General features: G+C 48.4%; 1 protein-coding gene across 12 annotated transcripts in view; it reads right to left on the bottom strand.

Annotated features, from left to right (window-relative positions):
* Nucleotides 1-3,046: 3,046 nt before the first annotated feature.
* Nucleotides 3,047-23,647, bottom strand: part of foxp1b (forkhead box P1b) — a 161,295-nt gene continuing 140,694 nt past the window's right edge. For 11 of the 12 annotated variants that reach the window (XM_061727918.1, XM_061727927.1, XM_061727926.1 and 8 more), the window contains 10 exons: nt 22,128-22,235; nt 17,838-17,925; nt 16,635-16,718; nt 12,525-12,729; nt 11,640-11,716; nt 11,025-11,126; nt 9,980-10,101; nt 9,024-9,093; nt 8,654-8,820; nt 3,047-6,231 (listed from right to left, as the gene is read on the bottom strand). In XM_061727918.1, the coding sequence (XP_061583902.1) occupies nt 6,087-6,231; nt 8,654-8,820; nt 9,024-9,093; nt 9,980-10,101; nt 11,025-11,126; nt 11,640-11,716; nt 12,525-12,729; nt 16,635-16,718; nt 17,838-17,925; nt 22,128-22,235 (1,168 nt within the window). In that variant the 3' untranslated portion in view covers nt 3,047-6,086. The remainder of the gene's footprint in view (nt 6,232-8,653; nt 8,821-9,023; nt 9,094-9,979; nt 10,102-11,024; nt 11,127-11,639; nt 11,717-12,524; nt 12,730-16,634; nt 16,719-17,837; nt 17,926-22,127; nt 22,236-23,647) is intronic. The other variant, XM_061727928.1, reaches the window with a different exon arrangement.

The raw sequence follows: 23,647 nt of genomic DNA on the forward strand, positions 1-23,647 counted from the left end.
TCTGAGGGGGGGGGGCTGAAACTGAAACTGGAGCACACTCTCCAGAAGGACTGCTCCCGGTGTCTACCATGCCCACTGTTGCAGAGGCCTGTCCACCCAGACAGCCCCACAACATCCAGAGCCTTGAGGAACTCTGGGCCGACTGCATCCGACCTCAGAGACCTGTCACTGTAGAGCTTTTTGACCACCTCAGTGACCTCGGCTCTCCAGGGGAAGCTGATCCAGGAGTCCACAGACTCAGCCTCCTCTGTGGAGGACGTGTTGATGGGATTATGAGGATCTTCAAAGTATGAGTACTTCCCGATGACATCAACAATCACAGTCAGCATAGTCGCTGTACACAGTGTTGGTGAAGCACTGCTTTCCTGCTCGTCTCAGCTACTTGTCAATTTGCCAGAAATCAGAGACCACAAAGGCCTGCTGGTACCTGTCGCCTGCTTCCAGGAAACCTACCCGAACTGAACAGGACTCCCTCTTCATCTCATCGACCCCCCCCACCAGTGGCATCCACCACGGCATCCACAGCTCCGGCCTGCCACCTCAGCAACAGAAGCACGGTGCGAGGTCCATCGGACTCCATGTCCCACACTTACAATACAAAGCCTGAATGAGAGCATCACGTAGGCGATTTTATGTCTCATGCCGTTATTTCCGGTATCAGCATCTCACATCTCTCAGTGTACCCATCACCAACCCAGTGGCATCGTGTTCATCAAGATATTTTACACGCGTCTGGGAAAACCAGGTAATTGTTTGTCTTATGCTGAGTACATTACTGCTGTGAAGACAAACACAACTGTTATTGATTTAAACTAAAAAAGAAAACCAAGCAGTCTCCATGAGCTGATGCAGGGTCTCTCAACCTCAGACGATTCACAGAGGGTTCTTGTTTACTTTGATGAAGAGAAATGTGTCACCAGAGGTCACATGTTTTCAGACTTAAGCGTTAGCATTTCTAACTTTGGTGTGCCAAACTAAGTTTTAACAAGTTGGACAAATGTGTCGTCAACAGTCTGCAAGACACCCAGATTTACGTCTGCAGGAGACGCACTGACGGATCGTAGCACCGCGTCGGTACTCTGCCCCTTATTTTATCCTTCTTTATAGCCCATAATCGTATCATGTGTTAATGCGTGGCTGTAACTTACTGGCTGATTTATCTCCGTGACTGTTTCGGCTCTAAATGATCCTTTTTTAAACACAAACATCTTCAGCGTCTGTGTTCATGTAAACTTTATATTATCTGATCCAGTTTGTGATCAGTCATGAAAACAACACCGAAACACATGAATCAGAGCATTCGGTGAAATACTGCCTGCAGAGAGATTGCTTGTGATTTTATATCGCTTCCATTAAATCTCGTCTTTCACTGGCCTTTATTAATAATACACTTGACATTTATGTTTTCCAGCAATAAGCTAAGCAAGAAAGGATTTATGTCACCCAAAGCTTTTTAACAAATCAATGCAACTATTTGTAATTGCTTGTTTCACAAGATTAAAAGCGCTTAGACTTGATCTCTGTCTCCTGTTTAGTGGCCAGCGTGACCTGCACCTCTGTCATAACCCCCCCCCCCCCAGTCCCGGTCATCAGCATTAGCGCCCATCACCAACGCCATATTGCTATTATTTCTGAGAGTTTTAATGTTACAATTTACAGCTTATCAAATGCAGTTACCTAAATGCTGTTAGGAGAGGACAGTTTAACTGTGTCTTTTTAATGATGATGTAATTTAAGGTTTTAGGCTTAGAGGAGTGTCCTCCAGCGACTAAGCAGGCTGAATTCTGGGGCAGAAAAGCTCCGACACGGTCTTTAAAGTGCAGCACGCCATCGAGACACCGGCCCATTCCTCACCCAGCCGTGAGCCTCGGGGGGGAGTTTGGTTAATAATCATTTACAGTGGGAGACAAAGATTGGGGAAATGAGAAAAGGTGTGGAAGTGTCCAGATTTGAAGGGTTTAATGACACAGACTCAGAAACGCCGTGCGTGGACACAGAGAACGACACGCCTGGAGGTCTGAACAACCAGCATTTTATTGCATGATCAGAATGCTCACGTCAGTCATCGACCACCGACTACAACAGACGAGGAGCCATGAGGTCAAAGACCGGCGAAGTGATGAGTCATCATGTTTCCCTCATAAAAAAGAAAAAAGGAAAACAGAAAACTGGAGTACATTTTTAAAGAAACGGAGAAAAAAAAACCAAGAAGAGAAAAAGAGAAGCTGCTGCAGGATGGGAGCGCCGTGACAGCTCCGGGCTGCCAGCCCCCCCCCCCTCTAGAGAGAAACAAAAGTGTGTGTGTGTGTGTGTGTGTGTGTGTGTGTGTGTGTGAGAGAGAGAGAAAGGAGAATGAGAGGGATGGAATGACAGCACGCTGGATGGGTGCTGATGGATTAATGAAAATGGATTTTAGCTCGGGCTGCCGATTTTGTGTGTGTGTGTGTGTGTGTGTAGGACATTAAACTCCAACAGCATCAAACTTTTAACCTGCCCGCTGTGCTTGAATTGACTCATTTATGACCACTTGAGATATAAATATAAATATTCTCATTTAAAAAAGAGAAAAGAAAAAAGAAAAGAAGAGAAAGAAGCGTGACATGGGTGGAGACATCTTTGATGTGCGGCTGAAATGAATTTCGTGGACAGAAAAACAAAACAAAACAGCATTTAACAATATTATTTACATCTTGGAACTGCATATTTTTTCTTCTTTTTCCTATTAATTTCATATAAAATATCATTAGATTGATACACCCTTATATTATTACTGACGACTGAGAGCCCCCGTCCACCCCCTCGCCCCCGCGACCCTGGGATCTCTCTGCGCGGGTCGCGGCTGGCGCTCAGCCACGGCGGCCGGCGGACCGGCCAGAGACTCGTATCAAAAACAGCTCGACACACGCAGGAAGAAACAAAACTGTACAAAACGCTTCAGGGCCAACAGAGAAAAGTCTGTTTTCTATGTTACAGCTTAAAATCAGCGGTCGGGGATGTCGTCCACCCCCCCCTCCCCAGCCCGCACCTGCCCCCCCACCCACGCTGGATGCTGTGACCCCTCTCCTCTTTTCATTGTGTTGGAAAGCGATGCTCATTAAGGGAAACACATTTGCAGCAGCGTTCTGTTCCAGTTCATACGGCGGGTTCACCAGAGACGTTCAGAGTTGGTACGGAGCAGCTGCGGTAAAGCAAACATCACAACACAAGGGGCTGTTTTGATCTGGGAGGGAGAGGGAGACGGGAGAGCACGGGGGCTACGCTGACATGTATGTACAACCGAATGGTGGGACGTGAAACTAGCCATCGCTACATCAGACAGACGCGCGGCTCGGCCAAACCTCCGTGAACAGAGAGCCTGAGTTTGGATTGGTTGGCAAGAAATGATGAGACCCTTCAGATTAACACGTTAAATGTCTCTTTTTTTTTCACTCTACAGTATCAGACTACACATGCAAGACGTAGGACTGACGGCGACGTGGATTTTCCTCTTTTTGGCGAGCACGTCCCCGCAGGTCTGGGCCGAGGTTTGTGTGCCAGCGGCTTTCTCACGCTGTTATCTTTAGCAAAGCGGAGCCGCACGTGCGGAGGGGCGGCCGCGTTTAGCGCTGCCTTCCCTCCTTCATGAATCCCCAAGTAGCCAGATGAGTTTGTGGAGGAGCTCGGCCCGTTCTCACGATCCCGGCCCGGCTGCAGCTGACCCATCCCGCAGCTGCCCGGGTCTCAAACACATCTAGAAACCACAGCTCGACCCCCTTTTTCCCCGTCGACTTAAATCAGCGGTGGATCTTAAGCAAATGTGGAAAACAATAACTGCCACAAAAGTACCTTGTACTCAGCTTATTTGTTGACAGGAGTGTTTTTTTAATATAAAAAGTAATAAGTTGACAGAAACTAAACACAATCATAAAGACTTGCCAATCTCGACAAAAACTAAAAACCCCCCAAAAAGTGGCGTACAATCATTTCAAAGGATACAAAGAGAGAAATAAACCGTGTGGACCGTGGTGCGGTCCAGCTGAAGCACAGGATCCGTTTCACATTTTTTTCTCTGCAAAGACTTTTCAACTTATCACTAGACTTTCCTCTTCAGCGTTTATCTACAAACCCTTTAAGTGGCACACGAAGATCCTGCAGGAGCACAAACACCCCCCTCCCCCTTTGCACTCACTGGCCCGAAGTCAAAGGTTTCTCTGATTTGGTCGTCGTCTCGTGAGCCTGTCACCTCCTCCTGATCAGTTTTGGTCACAGCGAAGCATGACTGCAGCCCCCCCTCCCCCTCCCCCAAAACCCCCCCTTTGGTTTTTAGAAAAACAAACAAAACAGAAAGCAAGCGAACAACAGAAACACCAGTTTGTGACGAGCGTTTTCCTTCGATTCAGTCTCGACCATTGCTGCCGACATTTGAGGAGATATTTGGCCTCATCTGCGATTGCATGAAACACACAACATTGATTTGTAGTTTATCTTTGGTAGTCACAGAACAAGATAATAAAACACAGCGACAGCCGAGAATGCCTAATAAAACACAAAATAAGAATAAAACTATGAATAAATTAAACAAAAAAAAAAAAAAAAAAAAAAAAAGTGGTTGATTGCAGTCTTGAAATTCTTGGAAATTTACCTGCCGCAGCTGTGAGGCGGCGCCAGACCGGGCTAGCGCTCCACGCCACGCACCGCTACAGCCGCCTCCTTCCCTGAACGTGACGGGATCCACATGTGCTGCACGCGTGTACGAGTGGTGTGTTCGGGCCCGTTCGCGCCGGGCTGTCAGATGCTGGAATGTGCAATGTCTCGGTCTGGCTGCAGGTCCCGGGATTGTTCCCTCGGCGAAGGCAATAAGCCTTTTATCTGGCGCGCAATTATTAACACTCAAAACTTCAACCTAGTCATGCGTGAGATGCGCCGGTAAATAAACTACTGGGAATGCAGGTCTGTCTTTCGAGCGCTGAATGGAATTACAGCGTGGAGAAGCAGACACGTTTGATTAACGATGACAGTTGTGTTCGGGAATCACAATTAGTTGGTCTAAATCATTATCTCGCCGCCGCGCACCTGACATTTTCATTTTGCTTTAAAAAAGCCAGAGCTTGTAAGTGATCAGAAATTGTGTTGCAGCTCAGCGTGCTCTGCCGTGAGCGGCTGCTTTAAAGAATCATTTCATAAGGATAAATCATAACCTGCATGATTTCTCTGTCATTCATTCGCATCTTAAATTAAACTTCATTGATGCGTGGAGAGAGCCTTCATTACGAGTAGTGCATTGCCAATGGACTTCATGAGGAAAGGGGGGGGGCGGGTGTAAGAGGAGGTGATTTCTTTTTCTTTTTGGGGGGAAGATAGTGGAATAAATGACAGAAAAAAAATACTATTTGGTGTCTGACATTCTGCTTTTTGTGAGTGTGTGTGTTTAAAAACAGCATGAAAGGAAACCCTAGACATTCATCATCGAGAGCGTACAGTCTCCACACGGGCATGAGGTCTGATCAGTTCAGGAAGTAATTAATAAAAATATGCAACATCTGAAACAGCACTGAATGATGGAGAGGACACATCATGTTGATACTTTATAACATTTAACCCCCACAAACATCAAAAAAACACCCAGAAGATAAACATCCCTCCCGCCCTGGTGGAATCAAACCAATGAGAAGTGTTGAAGGCAGTGACGGCCAACACAAGTCCGCTCTCGCACACGCCGTGGAGGTTCTGTCTGTCTTTCTTCAGTTGAGACGTGTGTCAGAGAGAGTGGGGGGGGGCGGAGGGGAGGAGGCGAGCCCTCGCTCAGTCCGTCGTGGCTGCGCGGCGAGGGGGCTCCCAGGGGCCACGACGCGTCGCCCTGGTACCAAACGGATCCGTCCAGCTCATGAAGTTTCTTTTTTTTAAGTGTGGCTTAAATCAAAACTAAAAAGGTCGTTTAAAAAAAGGGCCCCCGACGCGGGGGGCGCATCTGTGTTCTCGTGTGTTCGCGCTATGTTTTGTAATGGCACTAAAAAGTCGACCCGGGGCCGCTGAGAGCTGCGGCTGCAGGTCAGTGTCATCTGCAGGGGCTCCGGGCCCCCGGCGGGGCGGGGGGGGGGGGCGGGGCCTTACAGCATGTCGTCATGGACGTGGTCGTCATCGTAATCTCTGTGATGATCGAAATCCGGACTGTGATTGGCAGTTGTTACCAGGGAGAGCGGCCCGTCGTGGTCCTCGGGGTCCAGCGGCTCCTCCTTAACGCTGATGTGATGCCTGGAGGGGGGAGAAAGATCGCACTTCAGTTTGTCACGCCACACTTCCTTAAATAATCTTCAGAGGTTCACACACACACACGGGGCCCGGAGTGGCAACCGGAGCCGGTTCTGTTTATGGAGGACGAGGCGGGGGAGCAAAGACAAACGTCTGCGAGAGAGGGAGCCGCGCCGGGGCTCGTGATAATTTCAGCCTTTTCTTTTCAGGTTTTCCAATCCTGGCAGAGCTGCTGGGCTTTTTTATTTTCACGGCAAACCGACAACAGGGTATTCACTTAGAACTGATAAATGAGGAAGATTAACAACGTGAGATGACGAGAGGAGCGGGGCCGGCTCTGCGGAGCGAGCGGGCTGCCGTTGTCAGCCTCCTGGTGGCGGAGGATCAGCGGCGCGCTGTGTGTTCCCTTTCCTGCTCGTTAACATGCACAACCTGCGAGGCGGGTCTCCAGAGGATGACCCCGAGCCGGCTTCTATCATTAATCAACTTCAAGCAAACACAGCAACCAGACACCGGCACACCAGCTTTAAACTCCAGAATTAATGCATATTTTCAGCCGGGTGTCAATAAGTGAAGAAAAGCGCTGGCAGCGGAGGCGAGCGAGGAGAGAGGCGGCAGCGCACTCGGCACAACACAGCGATAAGAAACAGAGCCCTTACGAGAATAATAACGCTGTCACTTGTAAACAAGGCAAAAACATGAACGCCCCCCCCCCCTCCCCGACCCCCCCCCGGCTCATTGCCTGGGCAAAAGAGCCACTAAAGAGATGAAATCTGCCAAATTTCTCATTACAGAAACAGAAGAGGAAAAAAGGCCTGGCAGTGGCAGAGACGAGACAGAAACAGAACCCCCCCCCGCCCGCCCGCCTCCTTTAGAGCAGCTGCGGGGGCTGGAAGGTCTAACCTGCGGTGCCAGGCTGCTGGAGCGCAGGCTGAGCGGTGTCAGGACGCGGCACCAGCCTCATTTACTACAACAACCGGGGAACGACTGGCACGGTCCCCGTCACAAACGCCCACGCTTGACTTTTTTTTTTTGTTTGACTGAGGCATTCATATGCTAATCAGATGATATATTTGGGTGTAAATTATAAAAAGGGGAAAAAGTAAAGTCAGCTTTTCTATAATTTTCACATCAAAGTAACTCCACGAGTGCCGTTGCCTCGGGTCTGACTCTGTGGCTGCAGGGCAGACATGAAATTGTTATTATTATGCTACTGAACTGCATGCTGATTTTACACTTTGATGATAATTAGCCTTCTCTGGATACCTGATTTTCGTTTGGGCCGTTTATGAGAAGTGCTCTGGTTACCGCGCGGCGTGTCCTGTCGAACCGGCGGACGTGTCGTCACATGTGGGGAACACATGCCGTCAGCTAGTCTGATCCCTGAGTGACGTTCTCTCTACTACGTAACATTCAACAACAAAATAAAGGCATGAAATGGAGCCTAAGCTTTGAATTTTGTTACTTAAAAGAAGAAAAAAAACTGAATTAAGTCATTCTGTACGGGCAGGTTTACAGACATCCTGGCCTAAAGATAGAAGAGCGGCTGCCGGAGAGGAGACTGCCTCTGGGCCAACACACCCATCCTGTTTCTGCCTTTCCTGTTCCACGGCCACGCTCACAGATATGCTCGCCATGATTAGGGATGGCACCTTCCTCTATTTGGCCAGGAGCTCATGACTGCACCCCCCCCTGCCCCCCCCCCAGCTCTGACATGTCTGCCTGGGCTGCACATCGGTGGTCGGCCCCCACATCTGGAAACGATGCACAGCGCGCCGTATTATTTCAGGCTTCAAGCAGCTTAGCAGACACTCCTCTACAACAAGTGAAGAGGGAGCTGCGGTTTCCCGGCCGGCCGCAACTTTCCTACAAGAGACTTTTGGATGATGTCCTCCAGACTAATTATGCTTTCTTGTTGTTTTTCTTTGCGAGGCGGAGAGGCGTTTCTGGATGTGTTGCAGCTCACGTTGCGCGGGCGCTGGGGCCGACGGCTCTGTCGCTCTGCGTTTGGGCATTTTGTAAATATCTCAACTGGGTGGATTGCTGGTTATGGCGCGGCGAAGAGACACCGGCACGCATGAAGCAGAGTTCATAAACCTCAGGTTAAAATAACACGCGGGGGGTGGGAAGGGGGGGGGCTCCTGTCATCTCTTCCTGGAGTTGCGGAGGCTTCAAAAAGGTGGAGTTTCCTCTTGTGCAGGGAGGCCCCGCCGCAGCACTGGCCGTGACCTGACACCATATTCCAATATCATCCCTGGCCGCTTTATTTATTATCCCTCAGACATTGTTTCGGTCTGATCTAACGCCACGTATTAGATCATGCCAGAGCATTCTGGGTGGGCACCGGGAGCCGTCTTCCCCACCTCTGTTTGAAGTGTTTCTGGCTAAGTGGAAAAAGCTGAGAGAAAAGGCGAGAGCCACTCACATAGCTGGCAGGGGCGATCGTCCCGGGCTGCTGTCACTCCCGTTGCTGTTTCCATGGTCCATCGCTCCATTCATCTCCTCGCGGATGGCGTGGGCCAGGGAGCTGAGGGTAGGACTTCCAATGGAAGCAGTAGTGTATAGAGGTATGTTGTTTTCTGCCATCGAAGCCTGAAAAGCAAAGCCCGGAGCGTTAAATGTGAAGCGGAAGAGAGCTGTCAGCACTTTTTCAGTGGGCCATCACTCTTTTCGTGCCAGAACATCACCCTCAAGAAAACAGAGGGCGGTTGAGAGGGCGTGTGAGAGTGAGAGCGCCTCGCTTCTCACCGCCTCTCGCAGGTACCAGCGAGTCCCTTGTATTTGTGTCTCTTTACCTGGAAGGCGGCAGAGAGGGTGGGACCGTAGCCCAGGCTGGTCTGGATGTTCTTCACTAAGGCCGGACTCCTGCAAACACACAAATTAAGTTACGACCGCAGACTCGTGTCTCACCCATGCATGCATTCCTCACGCACCCGTATCTTATTTCCTAAAGAGAAATCAATGCACTTTGAACTAAACACATTTACTGGTGTAGTAATGTGGCTATCAAGGCTACAGCTCTAACTTAACAATCACTCTGCGATACCGCAGGACTGTTTTCAACACTTATCACTTCAGAGGAAGGGGGAACAGGGTGATGGGAGGCAGATCTCGTGAAAGCATGATGGATGGGGAGTTAACACAAAAAGCTTGACGGCAACATCGGCGGGGGGGGGGGGTTGGGGGGGACATGCAGGTGGGGCCACCGGAGGTTTGCAGGGCAGGCGGAGGTGCTTACTGTACGAGCAGCTCGTCAAAGTTCTCAGCGTCAGCGCTGCATTTCCGCGGGCGGCCTCGCTGAATGTGGCGGCCGCGCTTAAACTCCTCCTCATCAACGGTCCAATAGGACCCAAACCCATCCTCTACTCTCACAAAGCACTTATGCAGGGAAAGGTTGGTGCGAATGGCACCCTGGGAAAGCACACCAGCAGGGGAAAGGGAGGGGGGGGGGGGCAGCCGGATGCAGATGCAGTGATGGACAGACACACAGACGGGACACGGACAGACACACAGACACAGGGAGGAGAGGTGAGGATCAAAATGAACATTAGCCATTGTGGGTTATGAAGCATCGGCAGCAGGCTGCTGAAAGCATGAGGGGGGGGGGGGGGCACACCAAAGCAAGCGGGACTGTGGACGCCGTGGCACACGGACAATGAAATGGAGCAGCGGTGGCGGCAGCAGCAGCTTCTCCCCGGCGGACCGGCCGGCCAGACAGACGCTAGTCAGGGCTCACGGAGGCCGAACGTACCCGCTGATCTTTTGAGGCCGTCTCTTTTGGAACTCTATTTCGTCGACTGTCCACACAGCCCCCTTTACGTTTTCTACTCGCACAAAACACTTGTGAAGACTAAGATTATGCCGGACTGCATTCTGCAGTTGGTGAAGGAAACAAGAGACAGGAGAGAGATATTTCTGTCAGTACAGGGAGCAAGAAGGTGGACATGAATGAACCTGGACTGGAAACCACAAACAAACCACAGTTATTGGCAGGAAAATGCTTCGTTGTTGTCGGTGACTCAAGCGACACACATGTTTACACATTTACCAGCTGCCGTGACGGTTAAAGTTAGTGACGTTTCGCTTTTCTCATTAAAAAGCTGCTTTTTTTCCTCCATCAGGCCACACTGAATCAGTGAGTCAGGTACAGAAACCCAAACATTATACTCATGATACACAAAACACGGGTCGCTCTGACCCGGCCTGAGCAAATAAGAGGTTATGTTGTTAATGTTCAACCCAGAGAAAAGGAGAGCCACATAAATGAAAGTGTTTTTTCTGCAGGAGCAGGAGGGTGGAGGATGATACACCCACAGTGTGTTTGTGTGTGTGTGGGGGGGGGGGGATTTCAGTGCTCAGACTCAGATTTACTCGTTTGAATCTCTCTTTCTACACCAGTGGTCGTTTAGGTCTTCAGTTGTTGCTGTGTGTGTGTGTGTGTGTGTGTGTGTGTGTGTGTGCACGTGCACGGTGGAAACACAGCGTGCGAGGGGCTCAGCCAGGAGTCACTGGCAGAGCACCGCTATGTTTAACTAATGCCACCCACCACCAGAACATCCCCAGTATTACAGGGAGACTGTTTTTTCCTCCAATTTTCCTCCTCCTTTCTTTCTTTCAGAAGTGCATTCTGGCCTCCCCGACTCCTCCATGTGGTCCGTGTGTTTACTGAGAGGGAGGCTCCCTTGGAAAAGTGGCGTGTTGTGTATTCGGCTAAAGGGTCACGTATGAGGGTATTATCCCCCCCTCCACCGGCTCAAAGACGTTTAGGGGGTCAGAGAAAAACAAAAGCACCTCACCTTCCACGTGGCTGCGTTGCGCCTGAAATATGCAAACATTCGTGTGAACCAGTTGTAGATTTCGTTTAGTGTTAGCTGCTTTTCCGGAGACTCGAGGATCGCCTGCATGAGGAGCAGTGACAGAAACAAACATTTACACTTCTGCCCGCTTCACAAAGTGATTAATAATTCACGAGCGGCGTTCAGGTCTGCGTTGAGCTCCCCTGAGAAGCGTCCGCCTGCGTGAGAAGTGGCGGGCTTCTGCCCGACCGCGGCAGCGTTTAATTCTGAATACATTTCCTTTTGTGCGTATAAATGAAGGGCAAGCAAAAACATTTCTCAAGCAGATTACAGGACGGCAATTATGGCCGGCTCAGATTAATTCCCGAGATCCCAGATTACCGCGGTCGAGCGGTAATTGACTGGCCATCTTTGAACAGGTTCGTCCCTACTGTTGTGTGAAATGAATTTGGTGGCAGTTGCACCCTCTGAAAGGCTTAATCAAAAGAATGGTCATATATTTGAGACCCAAACACATCCTGGCGCTTGCCTGAACGGATTACACCTCCCTCCGTCTCCGCGGCGCTGAAATCTACTCACAAATGCAGAATTAGAGAAGAGCGTGAAACTGCTTACCTGTCGTATTAGTGACGCGTACGTGAACGGCGGCCGGACATCTGCGTTCATGTAAAACTCTTTGTTCTGACTGATATCTGCAGAGAGGGAAACACGGTTGGTGTTACAGCAGAGGTGTCAAGTAACAAAGTACAAATACTTCGTTACCTTACTTAAGTAGAAATTTTGGTTATCTATACTTCACTGAAGTAATTATTTTTCAGTCGACTTTTTACTTTTACTCCTTACATTTTCACGCAATTATCTGTACTTTTTACTCCTTACATTTTAAAAACAGCCTCGTTACTCTATTTCATTTGGGCCTTTAAAAAAAACTATCCAGTTAAATTGCTCCATCCGGATAGAGTGAATTTGGTTGTGGTTGTTTCAGAGGTTCTTGTCCAGTTTTGTTCTTACATCCGTTCCCTCAGATTCCTGCAACTAAACTTGGATGTACATTCCAATAAAGGTTAGGATAAATGATAACATGCCTCTGAAGTTTGACTTTTTGCACCATTACAATACTTATAGGCAACTAGTCATCATATCTCCTGCTCTCTGAAACACATGTTAATGCTCAATAGTACACATATATGCTTCTTTAAGATATTTGCATTATACTAAGATACATTCATTTTCAATGGCTTTTGTCCTTAATGGCTTTTTTCCCCCTTACATTACTTTTACTTTTATACTTTAAGTAGTTTTAAAACCAGTACTTTGATACTTTTACTCGAGTAAAAAACTTGAGTTGATACTTCAACTTCTACAGGAGTATTTTAAACTCTGGTATCTATACTTCTACCTGAGTAATGAATGTGAATACTTTTGACACCTCTATGTTACATTGATGGCGCCGGTGCCGGGCGAACACACGTGTGTGTGTGTGCCAGAGTTCTGCCGTACCAGGAGAGATGGGCATGTTGTACTTTTCCGAGTAGCGCCGCCGCATGGGACCCACGCTGTGGAGGCTGTTGGCCGTGATGACGGAGTGGGTCTGGGACAGCGGCGTGAGCGGCGCCGTGGGCGTGGTGGGCGTCTGCGGGAGGCTCAGCGGGGGAGACGCCTCGGGGGCCGATTTGGACAGCGTGACGTTGGACACAAGGTTAAGCTGAGGGAAGGACACGGGGAGAGACGGTGAGTCACAGACGCATCACATCCTGGACCTGGAGACGCTCCCACTGCCATGGCAGGACTGTTCCCAGCTACCACATTACACCGGTCATGAAATCACTACACTGGCTTCCAGTGGGTCACAGGATAGAGTTTAAAATCTTACTGCTGGCCTACAAAGACCTGAATGGTCTTGGACTAAAATACATGGTTGATCTGTTAGTTCCTATGAAGCTCCCAGACCCCTGAGGTTCATCTGGATCTGGTTTGTTGTGGTTCCAGAACCAGAACCAAGCAAGGTGAGGCAGCGTTCAGTTATTCTGCTCCTCAACGGTGGAACAAACTTCCTGTAGACCTGAGGTCTGCTGCAACTGTAGATCCTTTAAATCAGGGTTAAAAACATTACTGTTTACTCAAGCGTACTAAATTAAATACTTACCTGCTAACAACTTGTGCTTTTTATTATTTTACCTCTTGTCTTATCATTTTATTTCTTATTCACTGTTTAATTGTGTTTTGCCGCTTTTAATGTTGATGTAAAGCACTTTGAATAAGCTTGTATTGAATTGTGCTATACAAATAAACTTGTCTTGCCTCACTAGTTCCACCACCTTTGTTTAATCCTTTGTCCCGGTTGGGCCTGAGCAGCGAGGGGAAGCCGGGCGTCCCACTCAGCTCGGCGCTGAGGGACGACGGCGTGACCCCCACCTATCGCCCAGCAGCCCTGCCAATAAGCGTCCAGAGGAAGGAGCCAATCGGGGCTAATTACACGCCGAACTTGTATTGTGCAGACCCTAATTAGGCGGCGCTGACGGAGGTGATGTGCTGATTAACCACCGCGCCCGACTGACCTCCTCGTGAAGGCCGAGACGGACGTGGTAAAGATGAACCTGACAGTGTTTCCAGAGGCGGCCCAGCCGGAGAGAGAGGCCTCGGTCCCGGGGAACGGCCGGGACCTGAGACGCCGTGGCTACGAGGTAAACTCATTACGGCGGGGGCTCCTGAGGTTCAGCCTGCTCTCCGGCAGCTGAGGCAGCTCCGAGCCGGGAGCCAAGCCTCCGTCCTGGAGCCGCAGCCGAGTGGAAAACTCCGGCCCGACCTCCCGCTCCAGCAGTTAATTGGCAGGAAAGCTAATGACACATATACATATTCCCACAGAATTGTTCTAATTGCTAATCTGCCAGAGGAGAGCTGTTTCCAAATGAAACACAGCTTGGGCCTGAGAGAGGAAATAAGCAGGACTGCCGGGGTATCGACCTCACGAGGCTTCGGACGCTTCATTTCTGCCGACGACGGCCGGCGCTGCCCGGTACTACACAAGAACTTTGACTGATATCAGGCTGATAACGATGTGACTCGCCCCCCTCCATCGCAAAACCTCCAGAAAGAAACAAGGAAGGAAGTATGTCATTGTATTTTCACTAATGATTACTGAGATGTTTGCTGGAATCTCTGCTGATCGATCGATTCAAGATGTTCATCTGAAAACCTTCACGTTGCCGTGACAAACTGCTCAGAAAACTCTTTAAACGCTTGGAAAACATAAGACACTTTTATTTGAAACATTTCATTTGAAAACCCGACAAAATCCTTATGAATAATGCCAATAATGAAACAATAAAATAAATAATAATACTGATAATATTTAGAAGAACAGTCAAGAAAAACAGACTGGACTGAGTATTAGTTATTGAGAGACACACACACACACACGCACACGCACACGCACACGCACACACACACACACACACACACACACACACACACACACACACACACACACACACACACACACACACACACAGGTGGAGGGAAGTGGGTGCATGCGGGCGACGTCCTCGCCCGCTGCAGAAAGACGACGCGTTGTTCTGAAGCTGAAACTAAATAAATGACACCCGGGTCTGCGTGTTTCTGCCACGATGGTATCAGTGGGGGGGGGGGGGGGCCGTGGTGTTGACTTCTCCTCCTGCGGATTAGCGGGCTTTGTTTCACGTTTCATCCATATTCCCCGGCCGTAAACACGCCGAGGCTTCAACAATGGGCCAGACAGGCTGGTAATAGCCTCGCCTTTGTTTGACTCACCATTTGGGCTCACTCCAGCGCCGGCACAAAATGAGACTTCAGACTGAAATTAATTAAATGGTAATTGGTGATCTAATTATACCGGCTTTGACTCGGCAAGCTGCTAAAGAAAATAAACAAAAAGTCCCTCCTTAATTATGTACGGCGTAAAAGGTCAGATTTCTGACAAGAATGCTTAGTGACACCGTGTGCAGACACCCACCCACTCACACAGACACAAACACACCCCAACACACACTACTAATGTGCTACATCTGACCCCCCCCCCCCCCCTTCTAACTCCGAACACAAAAAAGGGAGGATAGTCCTGATTGCATGATGCTGTGAATGCACCGTATCCTTTTAATTATAACGGGATGGAAACCAGCGGCTCGTCTGGAACTGGAAAGGGGCCCGTTTTACCCCAGAGCACCAGGGGAGCACCTGCGTTTACCGGGAGAACACGTTTATTTACTTGTAAGTCCTCCAGTCGGACATATCAGCCAGAGCTGCGCCGGGGAACGGGAGTCTATTTATTTGAATAAAAAGCCCAGCTCGCCCCCCCCTGAGAGCGTTAGCGCTGAGCTCTGACACAGCCACTCTCCCGGGCCCGGGGGAGAGAGAGGAGAGGCAGCCAAACTCAAGATGCTATCTGCCGGCTCCACCACTTTTCATATACAAATGTCCCCGTGTCAGAGCCTCGTTGTGCTCTAATCTACACCATCACAACGTGTGACACGAGCGCGGCTCCGGCAGACAGCTTATTGTCGTTCAACATCTCCGGGCGCTTTTCTGCTGAGCTGAGCGGAGCTGAGTGCACACGCCGCCTCTGGACGTCAATAGCCTCCTCTTTGACTGTAAATAAATGATACAAGAGACTCCTGCGTGCATATTGTCCACTTGCGTGTGATCCTTCCATTCACGCCCTGCAGTAAAATCATCTCTCCTCATTTGGCTCTGAATGAACTGTCACGCGGGCTGAAGAATGATGCCGCCGCGGCGTCTTAGAGCAGATGCTGCCGTATGCTAAATCTTTGCCCTCTGTAGGAGGGAGATCAAGAAACACAAGACACATTTAGTTGTGAGTCTAATGTTAAAAAACAGGATGTATTTCACTGCTCTTTTAGGTTTTTTTCCTGAACAATTATTTTTAATTGCATTATTAGAAATTCTGGCATAAAAACAAAACGTTTAACATGAAACTAAAGATGTTAGTCTTTGTTTAACCAGGATCCAGACACCTCTTTAGCTCCATAACTATCCGTGAATTTAAACATCCTTTATGTTTTAACACATCTCATTCTGCCTGATTTGTTGGGGGTGTTCATATTTTTACACACATCAAGACGCCTTTTTCTCTTCACATCAACAGCCAGGCGAGTGCTCGCGTCAGATTCTGAATTAACAATATGTTTAACTGCAGCATTATTTCATCTTATCATTTAATTTAGGGGATAATGTCCTATTATTTCTATTTTCTTGCACTTTCTCATCTTTCCTGTATCTTGGAGCAGACGTGCGCCCTCTGAATCGAGGAGGGGGCCGTTACACGACGTGCACGCACTTCATCACAGACACCAAATTGAATCTGGGATGTCAGCAGATGTGGTCCAGCTATATTTACTGCCTCCCTCAAGAGAACAGCTGTTTTTATTTAGCAGATAAATAAGAAGATGGAGGAAGGGATTAATGAATACACGTGTGCCAATTAAGACAAACAAAAGGCTGTGTGTGTGTGTGTGTGTGTGTGTGTGTGTGTGTGTGTGTGTGTGTGTGTGTGTGTGTGTGTGTGTGTGTGTGTGTGTGTGTGTGTGTGTGTGTGTGTGTCAGGGTGCTGCTCACCGGCTGCGGGGTGGCTTTGGGCTCCGTGGACTTGACATGAAGATGCGTCATCATCGCTTGCAGACGCTCTTTGTCTTTCGCTAGCTGTAATGAGAAGGAAGAAGACCCATTTTTGTTTCCACGGTCAGACAGACAAACATCTGCTCCTAACAGACACATTTTAACGACAACTTCATCCAAATAAGCTTTTATTTCTAAAATGTTCAGGGAAGCTGTCAACAAGTCTGCACCCCAGACAGTCTCAACACACGTCAGGGAGAAAATACTGTTATTTATGGCGTCTCGTTCCCTGATATAAGTCCTGAAAGTGAGCGCTGCTTCGGCCGCTTTAGCTGCCAACCTCAATTATGGTGACGGAGTGCGTGCGGAGGGAGCGTGCCCGCTAAACCCTCTGGATGATGCACCGCCGCAGCAGAAACACCGCCACACTGTACCAACAACTACAATTTCATTGTTTAAGGTTAACATCCTGTAAAGCTGAGCTGTTTCATGCTCATTATCAGTCATTTTGGGGCTATTATGCGGCTGATATGTGAACCACAAGTGAGCGATGCCCAGAGCCTGGACCGCGTTCCTTCATTCTTGCTCTATTTGCTTTGCAACTGTTGCAGGGGCCGATATGTGAGGAAATATTTGTTTAATGAATGCTATTTTTCCCCCTGAAGAATGAAATACCCACCTCGCTAACTGGGAGCGCGATGGAGCGAACACCAGCATGTTGTGAATACACACGTGAATGTTGTGTTCTTGCTTGCAGGAAACGATCGTTACAGTCCACTCATGAGGGACAAGGGACTAAAAGTGCTGGGGATCATTCTCCAGACGGGGCTTCAATAACCTCTCTGTTCCTATAAGTCACTAAACACCGAGTGTCTGTCGGAGCGAGTCATTCCACCAAGTGTTTTATTGTTGGTGGCAAACAGTTAAAAGTCATAAATAACTTTAAAACCCAGTAAAATTCAAAATGTAATTATCTTCTCTACTTAGCCCCGGGCCCTTCATATATCTTTTGCTGGCTGTCATGCATACATAACACATTTTTAATGACTGGTTACTAGTGCAAAAATTATTTCTGCTGCCCCCCCTCCTACGAGTGACCCCATGGCTGATATCAGCCACATGGGGAGGGCTTCTGCAGACGCAGAGGAAGCGACAGCGGAGCGAGAATAAATATTTGGATCACAACAAGCGCTGGGACAATACCTGCAGCTCCAGCTGTTGCACGACCTGCATCTGCACCCGACACTGGGCCGTGCTCCTGTCATCCAGGGCGTGCTCGTTGTTGAGATGCCTGGAAAACAACACAGAGAGAAGCAAAAACATCAGGATTCCCCTTCTGCAGCATGTTGGGATGCACGTGCACAGTCTGCAGAACAACTTTCTCTTTTTTTAATGAAAATTCCGTCAACAATTACAGTGTCGGGTTTTACAAACTTCACAAAGCAATTATTCTCATATCAATGTCCTTATTGTTCAGTCCTCTTGTTGTGCTCTATAATCTGTCAATTTTTCAAATTTTTCCTGAAATTGTGTCTCTTGTAATCGTAGTTTATATGTAATTTTTTCCATTACAAATATTTCTTCCGAAGTGCTCCACGGTCGCTGGTTGTGCTTTATACCATAACCTTGTTATTGCTTTCTTACTTGCAGAACTTTAACAAGATAATCATCCTCTTCTTGTATTATATCTTGTGTCAAATTTCCCAAATAAAGTATCTTACAAGATTTGGGAATCTCGTATCCTATTAGTTCAAAAATCGGAGTTCAAAAATCGGACTATATTTTTCCAATTGAATTCTTAGAAGGACTTTAACGTGTAAAAAATGACACTCGGTGTTTCATGATGGTCTCGTCTGCTCTTACAGCTCGCTGACAAGAGAGCTGGCTGGCGTTGCTGAATTATGCACAAGTGAAATGGCATTTCTTCCCACTGCAGCGCTCCCTCGCCTCGCGGACTCTTCCCTTTTGGAGGCTTCGATTGTTACTTTCACCGTTAAAATCAAGAGGACTCGTGTGAAGCCAGACCAAATGTAGAGGACAACAGGACAAGGAGATGAGATCTGTCACAAACTTGAATTATGGGTATAATTACGTGTGATTATTTTATCGAGGAAAGATGTTCTCTTTTTCTTCACGTTTATGACTAATCTAAATAAGTAGCTCGCTGTGTAGCAGACAGGCTTTTTTTCTGTGATTTATATAAAATGGTGCAGATAAGCTTCATGAGTGAAGGAAATGTGATTGGAGGAATTTTATCAGCAGCCGCATGAATTACTGTTTGAAAATGCTTATGCAGGGGCATTTCATTAATCATTTAATCATAATCCGAGCAGGATGTTTGAACTGATTTCACAAATACCCTTTCATTTCACTACTTCATTATGCTCGCTAATGGATCCAATATATTATATATATCATAAATTATATCACATCTGCTGTGACCATGTAGGTCACTGTCGCCAGGCTTGTCTGTGTGTGTGTGTGTGTGTGTGTGTGTGTACAGAGCGGTAGAAAGCTGAGTAACGTCTCTTCCTTTTCCTTTGCAATTTTACTGCAAATCAAAACTAGCCACAGCCAACCTGTGCAGGTACGGCCGCCGCGGCGGCTCTGTGATGGCCCAATAAATCTGATGCGGCTGCTTTATGTTCAGACAACACATTTGTGCATTAAACACCACATTTACACTCAGGGAACAGACATCTGGAGGGGAGGGAAATTGATAGCGCTAAATTTGAAATATGAAGTCACCTGTTCTGCAGCGACACGCGTGACCTTGAGGTGAATGATTTTAATCTTTATGGGAAATGTGCCCCCCCCTCCCCCTTCAGTTCCTCGTATTGTGTTTTAATAACACCTTTTGGACTGTGACTGTGATATACTTCACTTAAAGTTAATTTCTGTGGTTGAAAAATGCAACACAAATAAAAAGAAACTCCAGGAAACCTCCCCGCTGAAATCAATTCAGACTTCCCCGGCCTTTCTATTTGTTTGAATCAAATACATGCCCGTTTAATTAAGTGGGTCGGAAAATGAAACTGGTAAACATTTCAGGACATCTTGCTAAATTTCAAAGCAGAAAATAATAGGTAAAGACGTTTCAAGTCCATTTTAACTGGCGCAGCCTGAATTTTCAATGAAGGGCGGCCTACGTGAGCAGCTTTGGAATTTGTCTGTTCATACGAGACATGCGCCCGCTTCTTTTCATCCTTTGTTACATTCCACTTTATTTCTTCTAATGACATGGAGAGTCACAGTGCATAATTAATAGGAAATGAAATATTCAAATGGCCCTAATGCAGCCTTGAGAGGAGTGTCTGGACACGGGAGCAGGGGATGTGGGGAATTGACATCGAGGGAGACTATGAACGTTGGCATGTGTCACTTTCTGGACTTCAAATGAAGCCACTTTTAAAAGCTCTCCGGCAGGATGACAGACTCTAATGTAAATTGCCACAATAAAACAAGTTAAACAGATATTCACACTGTCGGCTTTTTACATATCGGTTAGTTTGCCGGCATTTCTCTTCCTCCCTCACCGTTTCTAATTATATGGGCTGGAGCCACAGCTTAAGGCTGTGTCTGTGGGGGGGGGGGGTTATCTCCCCACTGCTGGCTGAACTTCAATTAAATGCACACATACAGAAAGTAGTATTTGCATTTAAAATGCCCGAGAAATGTTTGCACTTAGTTCAGATTCTTTTTATGTTCAATATAGAATGAGGCTTTTTTTTGGTTGTTGTTATTTTGGCCTGGCCGCTTTGTTTGTGTTGTTGTTCGTGCATGTTTGCAGCGCTGCAACGCCGGGTAACTTGATGCCGGTACGAGCCGAGGGAGATGATGATGATGACCCTGCAGCACTAGAGGGCACTGCAGCGTCTCGCTGGCGGTGACCTCTGACTGGACGTTCACCGGGGGGGCCCCGGCCCTCCGGAGATCCCCGGCCCCACCCCTCCGCGTGCTCGACCCGACAACAGGAACGAGGGTTTGATCCGTGTACTTATCAAGACACTGTGTGTAGGTATGCCGTGTTTTCTTTAAAAGATAAAAAAAAAACACACTCGCAGTTTAAAACAACATTTCAATGTACTGTTAGTTGTTAGTGTTGGCATGTGGAGTCTCTCCTTCCTGCGTCTCTGGTGCACGGTACGCCGCGTTCTGCTGACTGCACACTCGCAGACAAAAAAAGCTGGGATTTTACTCCCAGTTTAACTTTGACGGAGCATCACGATGTCTGATGTGCTTGTGTTTCGGGAGGCCGGCGGTATCGGTGGCCCGGGCTTCATGTGGAAGTGCTTAAGGGTTGCAGAGTTAACACCTTGGTGAGCTGCTCGCTCTGCAAGCCTGCTGCTGAACAAAGGCAGCTTTGTGGAGACTCTCCCAAAATGTTTTCTTAACATGTTCCAAGCAGTTTGAGCAGTCAACTAAAGTAAACAAGATGTTGCCATGATAAAAACACTTGTAAAAACAAGAGCTGAGTGCACTCTGAGCTCCGCCGGGCACGCCGGCTTCAGCTCCCCCTTCGTTCTATAAACAAAGGGTGAGGCAACGTCAGAGCACAATAAACACTGACGGATTCAAACCGACACTCCCTGATCTGAAACGTGCACGTGTTTGTGTGAAAATGTGCACGTCTGATACACAAGTTAAAATACACAAGGCATTGATCAAGTACAGTGAGCGACTGGACCGGTGAGCCCGGCGCTGCGGCACCTTCCCATGAGTCTTTGGGGCGACTGTCTTCGCTGAGTGCTTGTTTTAGGATAATGGAATTGTGTCATAGCTTGTTTAAAGTGCAACTAATCCGGGGTGACAGTCGCCCATTGATCTTCTGCCACAGCTCCGTAACCATGGCAGGGTTATGTGCTGGATTACCTCAAGCGCTGCACGCAGGGCTGATTACTAAACCTGGGCTCCGAGTCCAGCGCGGAACCGGGGAGGAAACAACGGTTCGGACCTGGTCGGACTCGGACGCTGCACGCGGACGAAGACGTGATGCAGCAGGTGATGCTGACGTGGTTGAGCACGAACGGATAAATAAACACATGAAGTGACCTCTAGTAAAAGAGGCATGGGTGTAAGACAAACGCTGGTTGCAGACTTACAGCGGGGGACGGAAAGGCAGAATTACAGCGGAGGAGGAGGAGGACGGCTGAACGCGGAGACAGCGGTCCTCCGGCCCGGTGACAAGGGCAAACATGCAGGGCTCCCTGAGTGTGAGCTGCTACAGATAAACATCCCACCAATGTTTGTTTGGGAAAAACGGCCCCCGTCACCATGGGAACAGCACTTATCACAGGAATTAGAGGCTCATGCAGTTCCCAGAAAGAGACCCCACCACAGTAGTTCAAGAGAGGGCCAGCCCAGACTCAGGAATAACAAGCAGCTGCACCTGCAGCGCCGCTGTGTTGCAGGGGGTCCCTGGACGTGTAATCGACCCACGAGGAGGACAAACAAACTGTGATAGGAGCACGCCTTCGAAAGCTTTCGACTTACTTGAGGAATGAGTGGAAATCATCAAAAACCGCCTCACATCCCGGCCATTTGCAGACGCCGTGGCCGTAGAGAGGGTGAGTGTGGTGGGAGGGCTCGTCCAGCGTCAGTCTGCAGGAAAACATCCAGAGGGGAAAGTTATCAGTCAAGAGATTACAACTTCTCTTTGTACAGAAGCCCGTGGGCACATAACACGCCCGAGGAATCGAAGACGATCCCAAGACGATCCGAAGCCTCCCTCCATGAACCGTATCTTGTCCTCACATGGAAATATTGACTTTTACTTGATCTGTGAACCTCGGGCTTTGTGAGACCGGCGTACCTGTGTGATCATTACTTGCTCTGCTCTCATAAGAGGGAACTCTTGTTGTGAAAGCAAACCAAATCAATATGTAATTATTTAGTATCACTGAGCCATGTGGCAATTCACTTTGATCAAGACGGCCGGGAGGCCGGCGGCGTGGCTGCTCTCCGGTGCTGCCTGCTGCATCGTGTCCCCCAGCCCACCTGGAGGAGGCGGGAACAAACACCCGCGCCCCCGCTTCACACTGTGCACAAGCTCAAAACATCCCGCCTCGTATCAATTCATCTCCGGACCACGTGGCGTCACCGGGGGCTGATGGGGAAACGCATCTGTGGGGGAACCTATGGCTCGGTACAATCAGTCTAACTAGCGGGAACATCCCTGGAAAACAAACTTTACAACATCTTCCATATGGCGCGAGGCGTGGACGCGTCGGAGGCGAGAGAGAGCGGCCTGTGTGGAGGCAGCGACGGCTAAAAGAGCGAGACAGGCGGCCATATGGACACGGGCGCCGTACGAGACACTTTCAGCTACAAGAGCCTGGGGGACTGGCCTAGATCGCTACCACCTGCCCGGTGCCGCTGCTGCTGCTCCAGCGCGAGCTCGCTAAAACGGCGAGCCCTGAAGTCTCAACGGCATATTTATGTTCAATGAGAAGTCCCGTCCGAAGCTGCTTTTCCTGTGCAGGAGATCCCGTGGAGGACGAGACGGAAAACAATTAATGCTGAAATAACATCTTGTATTTTCTGGCCCGTATTCCGTTCGGTGCAGTTCAAGAACTGACGTATGAAACAAGTTCATAGAAAGCCGAATCAATCCGGGGAGCGGATTTAGCGAGATTAGACGAGCTGGTGTTCAGATTATAATCTAATTTGTGACAATATTAGTAAAGCTGTATCTCAAGTGGGGGATTTTAAAGGTCGTCACAGGTTTCCTGGTGTTATAATTACTTCCTTAAGAGTTCACATTGTTCATAACACGTGATAATTGCATTGCAATTAGAAAGCAGTGAGGCGTACATGGATGCAGTTAGCAGCTCTCCCCTCGCTTTCAAAGATCTTATTTCTGTTATTCAAGTATGAATTATGCATTCATGTTAGCACCTCTGTTTTGATACAGACGGCAGATGACCAATTATACAGAGTTTTTAACGAGGAAACGCGTGGACTGGCGGAGCTAACGCTGGTTTTTTAATTTAAAGAGATCTTTTTTTAATTCT

This window comes from Cololabis saira, chromosome 8 (assembly GCF_033807715.1).
Source record: "Cololabis saira isolate AMF1-May2022 chromosome 8, fColSai1.1, whole genome shotgun sequence".
Taxonomy (NCBI): Eukaryota; Metazoa; Chordata; class Actinopteri; order Beloniformes; family Belonidae; genus Cololabis; species Cololabis saira.